The 14,629-nt window shown below is 41.3% G+C and overlaps 1 protein-coding gene across 2 annotated transcripts in view; it reads left to right on the top strand.

Moving 5' to 3' along the window:
- Positions 1-14,629, top strand: part of CREB5 (cAMP responsive element binding protein 5) — a gene marked incomplete at its 5' end in the record, with an annotated part of 209,071 nt that overhangs the window by 104,506 nt on the left and 89,936 nt on the right. Inside the window, one exon of one of the 2 annotated variants that reach the window (XM_082277866.1) lies at positions 7,676-7,722. The exons of the other annotated variant lie outside the window; for it this stretch is intronic. Within the exon in view, the coding sequence (XP_082133992.1) occupies positions 7,676-7,722 (47 nt within the window). Of the gene's footprint in view, positions 1-7,675; positions 7,723-14,629 lie in introns of those variants that run through there. 2 annotated transcript variants of the gene reach the window in all.

Here is a 14,629-nt window from a genome sequence, read left to right on the forward strand (position 1 = left end):
GTTGGCATGTTCAGCAGAAAGGGCTGGGAAAAAGCAGAAGCCTGGGCAGATATGAAAGAGGTACAATTACACTGGTAAAAGCCAGAGAAAATGATGTTGCAACTATTGACGTGCAGGGTGGTGAGACATATGTTCTGGTTATGAAGCAATTGCAAGAATATATAAGCCCTGAAGTGTTTCCATGCTAAATTCAGGTTAGCATTCCATGCAGAATAATTAACACACAGAATCTTGAACATAAAGAATGAAGACAGTAGGAAGGAGGAAAGAAAGGGAAAGTTTTGGGCAGACAAGAGAGAAAGAATAAAGGCTAAGGGTTTGGAAGGTTAAAAACTGAAGGGACAGATCCCAGCTAAGAGGAGAAACTGACTGAAGGGCTGCTTCTCTTGCATCAAAACTATTCAGTTAAATCACAGAAATGTTCACTTACGTTCTATCTTGGGCTGTGAGTGAACTCTGCAGGTTCTCGGATGAGTTAGTCATCATTGTTTTAATCTGTTTATCCTGTTTCCATAATAAATATATTTTTTCTCTTTGAACAACTTTAAAACCTAGTTTGTTTGTTTTTCTTTAAATTGAAGTGTGGATTATTATTCAACAAGGTGCACTTTTTCCAATACAGAATTTATGGAAGTGCCTTATTGACATGGGCTGCAGCCACTAAGGACAAGCATGACCACTTGGGTTTGTACAGCAGCAGGAACAAGCTAGTGTTGAGGGTATCCAAGCAGAAGACTGTGTAAATCTAGTAGAAACAGTTTGTGTGGAATGTGTGCATGCTCCCTGTGTACTTCAGAGTACATGCGTGTTGGTATAGATACTTTCTCATTCTGGAGTTTGTTTGGGGTTTTTTATACAAGAATGGAAAAGCTTTGTTTTGATTCGTAGAAACTGATGCTGAAACTAAAGCAGCATCCTGCACCACAGAATGTGAAAGTAAAGTTAAGAAATTATTTCTCTTTCATTTATCATCACAGTAAAACCAGTGGTGTAACTCTGATGTCAGTAAAATGCAGATGCTTTCCAGTCAGTCCTGCAAGGATGTATTTGAGTGCCTGCAATACATCTGTTTGGTTTTAATATGTTTGGAGTTAATAGATAGCCACGTTTTGAAAAGAAAAGCATTGGAAGACTAAACAACTATGTAAATACTAAAACCATAAGTGGGTACAGATGGACCTCACTTGATTTCAGAAAGGATCTATCAGATAATGAATCTATGGCTGGAGAAGTTCCTATGAAGGAAACTGAAATGGGATTTCCTGGTTAACTCCTATTAAAAAAGAAAAAGGAAAATACATTAATTATTCCCTTTAAAAACATCTAGTCATGTAATAGCTTTATGTTACCAACTACAGAGTTTTAATTTTTATGACTGACTTGTGACACTGGAAACTTTGCATGACATTATGTTTCAGCAAGAGTCACTGCAAACAGGGAATTGCAGGCTGGCCCTTGGTTGTGGCTGCATCTCAGTTTCTGTGCTGCAGACCCATGTGATTTTTAAGAAACATTAAAAAATTCTAATTCACACAAAAAGAGGCAGGCATTTAGGTGTCGAGATTCTGGATGTAAATTAAATTCAGATTCTTGGATAAAGCCAAGTTAAAAATGGTACCTCTTGGATCATGAATTTTCATCATCCTGATAGTGATTGAATGCTGTAAAGCCTGTGTGTGAGGATGAGCCAGGATCAACAGAATTACTGGGCTACTTGTAATTCATGGAACTCCAAAGCTTAAGTCAGTTTGTTCAGCAAGAGCCCAGAAAAGATTTCCTTGTGGACGGTTATAGCTGTTCATTTTCAAGGAGGAAATAGTGTACTTTCAGCTGGATTACTAACAAAAGAGGGCGTATCTTTAAAAACAAGTTATCTTGTGTATGTTTTTATCAGATAGCACTATGAATTTGTCCTGCTGTAATGAGGTTGACCTGAGTCTGAGCACTCTCCTCTTCCAGTTGGAACTGAGTTCCAGATACTTGCCTATTTTTAAAAAAAGTTTCATTAGAATATTAGTTATTGCTATCAGGCTGAAAAATAAAGATGAGAGCTAACAAAAATGCATGTAGATGACAGTTTAGGGGCAGAATAAAATTTGGTTCAGTGCTAAAATTTGTTTTAGAGCTGTACTATTTATTTTTCAATGCTTACTGTACTGCACTTCAGAGCACATATTTTTAATTACAGCATTATAAGTTTGCTCTTTTAATCCAAATGTTGCTATTTCAGCTTACTTTTCTGTCTGCTAGAAGTAAAATGAGGAAAGAGCATCAAAATCAGATCCTTTTACCTGTTAAAATCTTTGAGATGCAAGCTATATGTTATAAACTTTTCACTGTGTCCAAGACAAAGCCTGTAGAGTTTTGACTAAAGATTAAGGCACTTGAGATCTAGAGTCAAAATAGTTAGTGTAGATGTATGGCAAAGCTTCCTCAAGCAAGTCTAAAAAGAGCAGTGGCTCCACAATTTAACTAGCACATACTAATTATCTGTTAGAGTAATTAGAATCACAGTGGGGCAAGGGAACCTCATATTCACTGTGCATGAATAGTAAACATTACACGATGGTTTTTACCTAATTGCAGCTGTTTGCTTCTGTCCTTAGTCAACATCTCCCCTCTGCACTCCTGTGCCATTGGCTGGCTGGCTGCGATCTCTCATGTTGGGGGTAATTGTACCACATGACTTTCAGTGGCTGGCCTGCAAGATGCTTTGGGATCTTTCAGGGTAAAAGGTTCTACAGAAATCTAAAACATTATTAATTATTTGGCATAAATTGCTACATTGTTGTCTTAGGTATTTGTGGTTTACAGCTCCAATAAAGAGGAGGCTGCTCACACTGCACAATTCAGTGATATGTAACTGGATACAAGGCTCTTCACTTCCAGGTCAGCCACTTGCCACTGGCTGATGGCTATTTGTAGGCAGTTCTATTCCTAGTAGTTGAGTGTTCCCAGCACAAAATCCCCATGATCCCCAGTGCCTTTAACGTGCTTAGAACTGTTAATGGGAAAGCATTTCTTATCTTGAGACCATTCTTGAAGATTCATTGCCAAAATGTTTTGGGGAAGTCTACTGGCCATCATGCCCATTGCACATTTCTGTCTCCAGAGAAGTTGGACCCAAATTTTGGCAGTTCTTCATCCTTAAATATTTTCAGTGAGGTGTTTCTAGTGTAGCTGCACATTTGAGCATGTGTGTGAAAGTGGGAGATCTTTGTTCCAGGTTTCATTTAGGCTTTGTCCATTCTAGTGTCTTATAGTGCTTATGTTCAAGAAATCTGGGGCAGTTCTCACAAAAGATATTTCCAGATATTTTATTTCATTACAACTTGGAGAGTTCACAGGAAAACCTTTGATACAGCTCAATGCTGAGTGCTTTGATCTGAGTCTTCTTAAACAAAGAATGTCTTTTTCTAGAGCACCAAAGTGACTTGGGAACATGTGCCCCATTTTCTTATGAGTAACTTGAAGAATCCACTCTTAACACTGCTTTCTTTTAGTTTCTTCTGAAATTGTGGATATTTTCTTTCTTGTGTCCCTGCTAGTGACAGCTAGCCTTCTCCAACAGCCTCGCTGTGCAGACACTTGTGCAGACAGTCCTTCTGTCCACTACAAAAACATGGGACACCCAAGTTGAACTAAATGCTGAATACCACCACATGGGTTTGCAGTGGTCTGTAACTGAAAAGGTTCACTGGAAGCAATTTGCAAAGAAATCCTTAGGAAACCACCTGGATGGTTATTTTAAATTAAAAAAGGAAGAGATGCCACTTTAAAAAAATAATTTTTAATACTGGGTTTAAGGTTCCATACATGTGATAGTCATTAAAGCTTATTTAACCCTGAAATTATCTGGCCTCTTTAATTCCACAGGGACTGTAAGGCTCTTGGGTTAGAAATGAAAACTAATGTCAGAATGAAAATGAGACTTTCCTGAGTGCAGGACCACTATTACAGAATATTTTCTTAATCAAGCCTCTTTAAGAGCCAAGCAGTGGAGGAAAAAAATAATCAGGTTATACTGCTTTCATCCACATGGTCTTTGCTGATGCTTTGGGCCACTGATTGACATAGGCAAAAGTCAGCCCCAAGGGCTGGATGAGGCACACTCACCTAAAATGCATGTAGGACCTGTGATTTGTCCATCCACAATCTCAACTGCAGTACACCCAGTTCTTTGTCACAATACGCATTTGGGATAATCCCAGTGCACTCTGACGTTTGGGCTCTTAAAAGTCAGAGTTTTCTGGTTGTTGAGACTGGAAACTTTCAGCAGAAGCAGTGATTTTTGTCAAGTTTCAGTTACACCAAACATCTGTGGTGTGCCCCACCACCCTTTCCCCAAGGATGAAACATTCTGCAGGGAGGGTGTTGCAAGAATTCCTGAACTAGACAGCTAAGCTGGAGTCATAACTGTCCTGGCCAGGGCCCTAGTTTGAAGAAGACTCCCATTAGAATTAAAACATCCCATAACTCTCATAACAACAGCCCTATTCTTGTTGAACATGGAAATTTAAGGCTGGGGTTGGAATGGGGGCAGAATGAAAAGACAGACAAGTAAACAGATAAAGAGTGAGCTCTTGCATACAAGTGGAATTTCCTCTGAGCACAGGATATTCTTTATCATTAACTGGTCTGTCACAGGAAGGAAAAGGGGAAAACAGTGTTTCCTGTTAGGGGGAAGAAAAAATCAATAGGCTTTGGAGATACCTGCCTGGAAAGAACTTTCTGTTTTCCCATCAGCAAGAACAAACAAGTTTTTAATTCCTTTGGATCATGATGTCTGTTTTAAAACAGTTTATTTCTTGAAATAGGACTTCAGTATAAATAAGTAATTTAGAAATGATTAGCAGCTCAGACTGCTCTGATCTTTCTTGTTCATTTCAGAAAATGCTCTTACTCCTGAAAATACCTTCAGTAAAACATTGTTTTGAAAGCAGTTACATTCTTCTGAGTTTATGTCTATGAAAGTAGTAATAACTAAAAGAGCCATTTGCCATACACATGCAGTCACTCCTGTGATATTATGGTTAAGATGCTCACAGATGGGCAGTGGATCTGCTATTGCTTCTGGTGAACAAAATTTTCTTTTGGAAAGAGCACAGCAGCCAAGCAAGTGTTCAAAGCCTCAGGATGACAACTACCCTGCAGCTCCTGCATCATCTCTTTGGTTGCATTTTGCTTTGAATATCTACGGTGGTAGAAATGTGGGTTTTTCAGAAGAGTGAGAAGAGGCCCAAAGACTGTAGGAATGGATATATATGCACAAGCAGACCCATGGTAACCCGAGTTGCTCAGGGTAATCCTTTTTCTCTTTAGCTGGCAGCTTCCTTCTTTGCAAAACTGGACCTGCAGATTTAAAGTCGTGGCTTGGTTGTAGCCACATTCCTGTGTTCTGAGCCAGGGATCTGTCCTGGGCCCATGACAAAGTTTATAGCAATGTCAGTGGCATAACTGAATGAGCAGAAGCTGTGTAATCCAGCAGTGTAAATGTAAGAAGACAAAATAAAAAGAAGGAAGGAGGGAAGATGACCTCTTAGACATGCACAGAAAAAGGGGTGGAAGTTGCATTTTTTTAAATTGAGAGGGAGAAGGGGGGGGGGGGGGGTAAGCTTAAAATGAAACTATCAGCCAGGCTGGAATTAAAAGAGGGCTTTAGGAATGATCTAACTTTTATTTTATTACATGACAGAAGACAAAAAATCAATAGCTGGTCATTCAGACATAAATGAGTTATACAGGCCATTGACACAATGGACCAAACTTTATAACTACCACATCTGATGCTGTCAAGCCACAGGCTTCAGTGGCGCCAGTAATAATTATGGCTGATCACCTCTAATTCAGAGCTGCCTTGCTTGATAAAGGTGTCACTCTGAGTGGCTGCAGCATCAATATCAATTGAGGATGTCATCCAGCAGGTCAGGCTGCTGTGGAGAACTGTTTTTTTTTAATTGAATTGGACAAACCCTTAGTTTTCTCCTCCTCTCATTCTGTCTGTAAAAATCATACATATCTTGAACAAAACATCATTTGAATTCATGACTGAATCTACGTGAATTCAAGACCAAACCATGACAGACGCTAATAGTTTTGATCTGTAGAAATATATTCTAAGCATAATTTAAAACCATAGGAGTATCCTCAGGAGGAGACTTTGGTACTTCACAATAATCTCTCTTGCATTGCTGCTGTGATCAATTAAAGAACTCACCCCCAAAAAAACCCAGTGTGGTAAAATGCTGCTAGGCAATAGAAATTGATTCTCCATAGACTCACATCATCATAAAGAAGAAAAGAAAGCACAGTGACTTTGCTGTTTTCTTACTGTTTTCTAAATTTGGGGGGCATAAGTGCATCCACTGAGTGTTGGAAGACTGAGTTTCACTCTGAGATGTGAGGCGAAGTGGCTTTGTGAAATAGTTCTCAATCTATAAAGAAAGGAGACACTTTTAAATACTTCTACAGTGTTTCACGTGCCATTAATACTTAACATCTGCAGTTTGATGTTGAAACTATTAGTCTTTGGATTGCTCAGGGATGCTATAAGTGCTTAGACATTTTAATTTATTATTATTATTGTTGTTATTATTATTATTACTTAGGCTTTGCCTTCTGTTGTGGACCAACTGCTTGGTACTGCATTGACTACAATCAGTTGGAAGTGATGAACAGTGAGAAAGCCCTCTGTGAGGGAGGACACGAGAGGTTTTTCAGCCACGACCACTGTAGCATTTAACATCAGGAGGACTTTGATGAGGCAGAGGACTTTGCACCACAATAGCTTATCCCTGCGTGCGTAAAAGTTGATTATAAGTTCCACTTAGAAACAATCTCTATGCTTAAAAAACCCCCCAGACTTGGGAGAGAAACACTGGAAAGGCAATAAGAGCAGCACCGCAGTGAGTTAGTTATAAGCTTGCTGTGCCGTATGGCTTTCCTGGTACTTTTTTCTGTTGAGGGGAAAGAAGCCGCCTTGCACCTGTGTGTTTGCGTATGGAGGAATACGGTGCAAGAAACAGCTCCGTCGTTTTCCTTCAAAAAGCTGGGGCTCAATTCCAGCTGTGCTCTGCTGAGGCAGAGAAATCCCATTTTAAGGGATAACCTGCAAAGCAGCGCTCTCCATCCTCCCAGACCCCTCGTCCCCCATACACGCTGCTCCCCTGCTTCTCTGCTGCCCTCCGCAACTCGGGCTCGGTCTTCCTCCTTTTCCAATAGCCGCATCTTCCCGTGCGGGCGTTCTGGAGGGACGCAGGATCTTCTGGTGATCCCCGGTCAATCGTGTCAGCCCCGTCCCTGGTCCCAGGGTTTTCCTACGCTCCGGCAGGCAGCTGCGCAGGCCCTTCACAGGCAGCACTGTTTCTTTCTCTGTTTACTCGTTTCCAATGGCAATTGCACCACCGAGTCTCAGTACGTCTGGAACTTGGCCTGGGGCTGTTTTGGTTACATTGAAGTTTTTGCTTCAGCGCTGCCAGATTTAAATGGTGACTTCACCAGCACTGAGCTAAAAAGGAGAAAAGGGGAGGAGGGAGGTAGTGCAGCGAGCGGGAGCGAGGGAGAGGGCCAGGGCATTACATCATCGCTTGGACGGGAATCAAATGGGAAGGATATGACTCACTCGGGCTAGTTAAGCTTTGGCTCAAGTTCTACATACACTCATTCCAGGGCTCTCATGTTCTGCACCTCAGCAGGGAATTCAGGCTCAGTGATGTCCATGAGGTTTGTTTTTAATTTTCTTTTCCTTTTCTGATTTCTATATAGTTTCCCTCCCTCCTCGCCTTCCTCCTCCTCCTCTCCTCCTCCCTTCCCGAGTCCCCCTTTCCCACTCTTTTCCACTTCTACAGAGTTTGTTTTCTGGTGCGTGTAACCTCAGCTCTTAGGAGCAGAAACTGTTTTTAAGACCAGACCAAACCCAAACAAGGAGCACAGCAAACTTGAGAGAAGTTTGGTAGTTTGTTGTCGTTTGGTGTCCCCCCCCCCCCCCCATCATTATGTTGTTCCTAATCGGAGGAGACAGGGAGAGAGTTAAAATGCAGGAACCAATCGCTTGGACGGTGATGTAATGCTGGAACTGCAGGGTTGTTAAGTAATGTGAGAGGAAGGGGGTCAGGGTTGCAAAGCATTTACCTGCTGTCAAGGGGCTTTAAGTTTATTATCAATTGCAGTGACTGTAACTGGCTTCAGACTGCACTCTCTAATTATTCACAGACTCCCCTTTTTTATCTTTTATTATTAAAAGTAAAACTATATGATGGTATTTTAAAAAATGTGATATTATCACAGCTGCGAATTATTTTCCACCGGGGTTTTTTGATATTTTTTAAATAGCTTGAAACTGGATGTCGCTTTCACAAGAAGCCCGGAGAGAGCGAAAAGAAAAGAGAAAGGCAAAAAGGGGTGGTTCTTCGAGCGTGGCTGGCGAATTTGAAACTGTTTGAAGAAAGCAGTTCAGCCTCTGCCTAGCAGAGCGAGTAAAAGCTTCTACTGTTGGAAATCCGCTGTAGAAAATAAAGCGTTTAAGGGAGGCAGATTGCAGAGCTCATCCCAACGAGGCTCAGCGTTTCATCCCTGACACTTGTCAGCAGTATTCTGATCCTTAGCTCACCCCGGGCTCGTGGCTGTCTTGCCTTAGCTGGAACCGCGGAGGTCCCGACCCTGCACAGCAGATCCCCTCCTGCCACGGTTCTGCTCTCTAGAGCTGCCAGGGTCCTGGGGCACCTGCCTACATGGATTTCCTTTGCAGGACAGAGCACTGTGCTTGTCTTATTAAGTCTGTCACTCTCCCTACAGACCTTTCAGTCTTTTTCCACATAGCTAACAGTCTCGAGGTCTGGTGTGGAGAGAGAAAAGGTAGCTCTTCCCGGAGTTCACTGGGAGTACCTTGCCCTTAGGGTGGGCCACAGAGTTTAGCACTAAGCCCGTGCTCGGGCATTGGTTGTGTTTAGATGTGGGATGAATGTGAGCTATCAGGTGTGTGTTGGTGTCCTGAGGATACCCGTTCTGCTCGGACGAGCTCTGCATCAGGTTTCTGTGTCAAGAGCTGTCTGCTCTTAAGGTATGACTCTCACAGACGCCTCTTTCGAAGGGAATTTCTGTCTCTGGGGAAGCACTGAAGTCCACTGGAGTTGCAGTGGACTACAGATTTGCTTGGTTAATTAAAGATAGCCTTAAACATGCTTTTGGGGTTTTGGTGATTTTTTTTTTTTTTTTTAATTTCTTTACAACCTGTATTGGGGGCCAACTGAGCCAAATAACAGTGTTGTTCTGTGGTTGGTGGCAAAACCTCCTGCTCTCTTCCTGAACAAGACAAGAGCCTGTGGCCAGCTCCTGCCTTCCCTTCCCTCTGGTAGCCCTCTGCAAAGCTGTCTTATGTCTACCTGTTATGTTCCTGCACTTTATTCGCAGGTTTTCCCTAAGTGCCCTGATTTTCAAGCTCCTCAGTCAACTGCTCAAGCACAAACAATCGCTCACGGGCCAAACTTTTATCATTTGAGAGCCCAACGTAAGGCCGCACCCAGCCCTGGCCCACGTTGCAGTGCAGATACACCATATGGATTGGATTGCGCAGTGCTCTGTTGAGGAGGTGTGGGTTGAGGAGGGAGCTGTGCTGCTGCAGGAGTTCCCGTAGGATTTCTGACTCATACTTTCTCCTAGAAATGTTGGGAAGTGCAGCTTCACGGCCCATCAAAATAAAGCCTAGTAGATTCTTTCCTTTGCCTGCCTGCTTTAGATGCTGGGATGGACTTGTCTTCACTCTTTCCCTTCCTGCCTTTTGTGGCTGGAGACTTTGTTCAGTAAAAGTCCATCAGTGTTTTCCTAGGATAGTGTCTAGCCATGCTGGCAAGATGCTGGGCAGAGGATAACAGGCTGTCACACTCCATCTTTCCTCTGCAGAAATGCATCCCTGCTTTTTCTTTTATAAAACCATGTAAAATACGCTGTGCAGCGTGTCCTGAGAGTCTTTGGGTATCGGATTGCATTCCACAAGGGATCAGAGTCTCACTTGTCTGGTACCAGCTATTAACATGTCACCTGTCTGGAAGGGCAGCAAAAGAGAACATCTTGGTGCTCTAGATGGTGTGGACTGACTGATGACCCTGCTGTGTACCTAAACTTTCACAAATTATCCACCCTGCTGATTCATGCTCACTGAAGTCAGGTAAAGGGTGTAAAGAAGTAAATCCTTCTTGTCTTTCAGAAGTGCACTGCATCTCTAAGTTACAATTTACTGCTGCTACTTCACTGATTTCAACACAGCACCACAGGAAAAACAGTTGTGAAAGCTTCTTTCAGAAAGCTGCAGTTGTGAATTCTGTATGCATACACACACAGGTGTGTGTATGTATGTATGTATGTATGTATGTATATTGGTTGTTGAAGCAACAAAACACATAATTATCGAAGTAGAACTGTCCAGATTAGAGTCAGACAGCTCTGGTTGTGCTGGACAGGTGCTTTTTAAATGCATGTTCTTTTTGGACAACAAAAAAAGGAAAGTAGCTGCCCATTTGGATTCCTCTGCTGCTAGCTGCTGGGACCCAATGTGTGGGACTTGCAGCTTCATGGTCAGAGGTCAACAGCCCTGACAGTCAAGTTCCACATTTGAAGCTGGGTCTTTTGGCAAGAGGATTTTCTTATTGAAGGATTATATCTTTAGGGACCTAATTTTTAAACAGCAGCCAAGAGAAATGTTAACAGTGCTCTGAAAATGAGCATCAGAAGATATATTCAGAAGCACATGTAACCTGTCAAACAAGCCAGAGGCCAAACACACCAGAGCTTGGGAGTGATGTTTGCACTGGAGAGCCAACTGTGCGTGGTCGGCCTGTGAAGAAAGGCAATCTGCTCCGAGCAGAGCCCGGCTGGACGAGTCCCAGTAAATTTTCCCCACCGAGATCCCAAGTAACATTTCTGCCTGCATTGCTGAATGTGTGCATTGGCAGAATATCTGCTCTATAAGCTGTGTGATTTTAAGCCATAATTTGGTGCTCTTTAGCTGGTCTCTGCATGCACAAAAGAATGCCAATTCTGTAGTTGCAGTACAAAAGGAAGAGGTAAATATCAGACAGCTTGTTTTTATTTCACTGAATGTGATCCCTCTGCTCCTGAATTCCTCAGTTTTCCTAGCTCTAACTTGAGACTTTTCCCTTAGCCTTTTTTGGAAGACTTGGTTGATGTTTGTGAAGTCCAGAGAAGCTTCCAGAGCTGGTGTCATGAGTGCTGGTATCAGAGCAGGTCAGGTGTTGGACAGAGGTGGTGGCAGGGCTGGCAGCTCATCAAGTTTTGGACACAGCAGGCAGGAAGACCAAGTTGTTTCCTGCACCTGGGTGGGGTTGCTGGGGCAAAGTGGCCTCCTGTGCCCTTCCCCATCTCTCTCTCTCCTCTCACCTTCCCACCCTTCTTTTGTTCATCCTGCACATGCCTGGGCCGTGTTCAGCCCAAACTGTTGAGATCAGCTTTGCTGAAAATTACACTTCAGATCAAAATGTGAGTTAGGTTCCACCAGTGTGAAGTGAATGCTGGGTCTTTCTCTGCAGCTACAGATAAACCAGATAGGAAGGTAATTACATCTCATTCCTATCTGACTCCCTTATTTACCATAATCTCTTTTAATCCCTTTGATACTCATCATAATAATGTTAATCTTAATGAACTCATTTAGTATTAATGCGGATGTGATTTGTAAGTTCAGAGCAGGCTTGCCATCCTTGTTTAGCGTTCATTAATATCCACTTAACTCAGTTTATGCTCTCTTTCTCCTGCAAATGGACTTGCATATCTTTGTCTTCCACCTAGATGATGTGGCAATTCCCACAGTGGAACTCTCTTTCCACACTCAGGTTTGTATTTCCTTCCTATTCTTCTTCCTACTTACAAGATCCCAGAGCAAAGAGCTGTTGGAAACACTGCATCCGTCTACTAGTGGCTTTCTGTACTCAGTTGCTTAGTCATTTCTTCCACTTTCAACATCAAAATTGAAGGAACCCTTATCCTCTTATTTCTCATTCATCTGGCATTCCTTCTTAGATTGCTTCAGAGATATTACCTTACTATAGCCCTTGTTTTATTGTCTCAGAGGGTGAAAAAGTAAGAGACACAACCCCTAGTCTTGGCAAAGAGTCAAATTATTTGTTGCTTACTACCGTACTCTCCCCAAACGCTCTGTTTATGGGTGGGGTACCTCGCCCAAACAGTTTCCAGTGTGACCAGCCAATTTTAGTGAGTGAGGACTACATTTGGATGTTGAGCCTGATCCAAATCTTATTGCAGTGAATGGGAGAGCTGAGTTGATGGGCTTGGGATAAAATCTGTGGCGCTATCCTCTTTTCAGTCCTTTGAGCACCCACATATTTTTCAACATCTCTAGCTTTGGAATGTGCCCTCTTGGAAAACTACTTGTTCAGCCACAGTCATCCCAGAGACTGATGAACCTTGGATCTCTATTAATGTGTGATTTCCTCTCTACGTGGGTGCTTGTGTTTGTTTTTAAATGTGGCATGGAATTTCTGTGTTGTGGTGCTTGCTCCCTCTCGACTTCCTCCAAATACGTTTTTAAAGCCTTGATTGTAAAATAGCATGATTTATTTTTCAGTCCCAGTGACACACATTTTGCTTTTTAGGTCTTTTGAATCCTGACAGAGCCAGGAAAGTATAATTTACTTAACAGAACACTGTTGATTCCATCCTCTCTTCCATTCTTTATTTTATGGCCTGATGTTTCTTTGTAGCATCAACTTCCAGTGTTAAAATGAGTATCTCCATTGAAAACATACAACATTTAATTTACTGGAAGATTTCTGAACATCGTAATAAAACTAGCCATTCTCTTGGTAAAAACTACTAAGTGAGAGTGAGAATTGTAGTCTCTGAGATCAGTACAAGCTGTTTTTCTGTGGTGGTCTTCATTTTAACATCATATCTTTCGTTCAAGAGCATTGCAGGATGTTTGGAAAATTGCAACCATTAGTCAAGCATATTAAAGCTCTTTATTAGTATGAGTACAAGACATATTCATGTAAAGAACAAGATGGAGAATTTTATTGCAGATATCTGCAACTCTTGTGCTGCTCCATGACCATAAAGAATATGGGCAATGTGCTTCAGATGGGCACTGTTTTCTAAAGATAATAAATCTGTGCCCATTAGCAGCAGCAAAATAATAACTAAAATAATAGGAGTTCATTATCACAAGCCCTGTCAAAAGTAATGTCAGTTGAATGTTTTACCACACTGGCAAAGCCCATCAACACCAGTAATTTTATATGTCAGATTTAACACGAGCTAGTTTTTTCCAAATGAAGTCTTACAAACCAGAAGAGAAAAACATGTACTAGACCAGATTCTTCCTTGACCTCAGTTTAAGGCAACTGAATATCATGTCAGAAAAGTTCCAGTACTGTGTTCTTTGTTATCATTTGGTTTCCAGGTCAAAATGAACTTTTCTTTCACTGCAGCTGAGGATATGAGCTCTAATTTCTCTTGTATCACAGGACTGCAGGAATTCTCATTGCTCTGAATACTTTTCAGTTTTCTGATATACTTTGAATTAGTGAGTTTCTTTAGAAAACTCATGTAGAAATAAGATTGGCTGAAAAATCAAAATAAACACTAAATTAAGGTTCAGTTTACAGTTTGCCTCAACCACCAGATTCCTTGCCATCGGAATCCAGTGTTGACAAGTATCTCCTGTGGCCATTCATATGAAAGAGGGATGTGTTGCACAAAGTGCAGACTGGTACACAGATCTCTGTATGTGTGGATCTGTTTGTGTATGTAGGGGGGGTGTATGTGTGTGAGTGTGTCTGTCTGCCCCCATTTATGAGACTGCAATGAAAATTAACTTCTGCTATTCCTAAGCAACCATACCAGAAAGAATTTATCACCTGAATAAGATTTCAAGTTGCATGACTTAAGGTGGTGATATTGGTATATAAACTTGAATGATGGTTTCTTTCTTTTTGAAATTGACACTCTATTAGCACTCGTCAGCTCTCCCTCACATTTCAAGTTTTTCTTTAAGAATGAGAAATCAAATTTAGGGCAAAAATTTAAGCAACAGTTAAAGGGGGACATTGCTGTGCATCCCTAAGTCTTCAGTTTGGCTTTTTACTTACTAATCTTGTGCAGTATAGAACTTTTCCCAGCTACTGCAATTCTAGTATATTCAGTAGATATTCTAATCTTTAGTAATTAATTAAGCCATTTTTTCATTTAAACTATTTTGATAAGACTTTGTAGAACCCTATAAAAAAACTGCATCACGTACTTCAGGAAAAGTACAAATCCTTACAGCAACCTTAGTAAAAATATGCAAAAATAAGTGAATGTTATAGGAAAAAAATGAGTATAGAGATAGTTGGAAAAGCATGAATTTATAAAGGTTGTCTTAGAAGAGCAAAGTGTGGCTGATGGAAAACTTTGCAATGAGACTCAGTAATTGTTAAAATTTGGGCTTTTGACAACAATTTTTTCACGAGAAATTGGGAATTGTTTTTGCTGAGAAATACCTTTTTTGTTATTAAAGAAAGGTCTTGAAAAAGAATATGTTTCTCACTTGCTATACACTGAAAGATGATTAAGCTTTGTACATTTTATTTTCTGTTTGATATTCAGTGTCTCTTCTAAA

The sequence above is a fragment of the Coloeus monedula genome (genome assembly GCF_965178545.1).
Source record: "Coloeus monedula genome assembly, chromosome: 1".
Classification (NCBI taxonomy): Eukaryota; Metazoa; Chordata; class Aves; order Passeriformes; family Corvidae; genus Coloeus; species Coloeus monedula.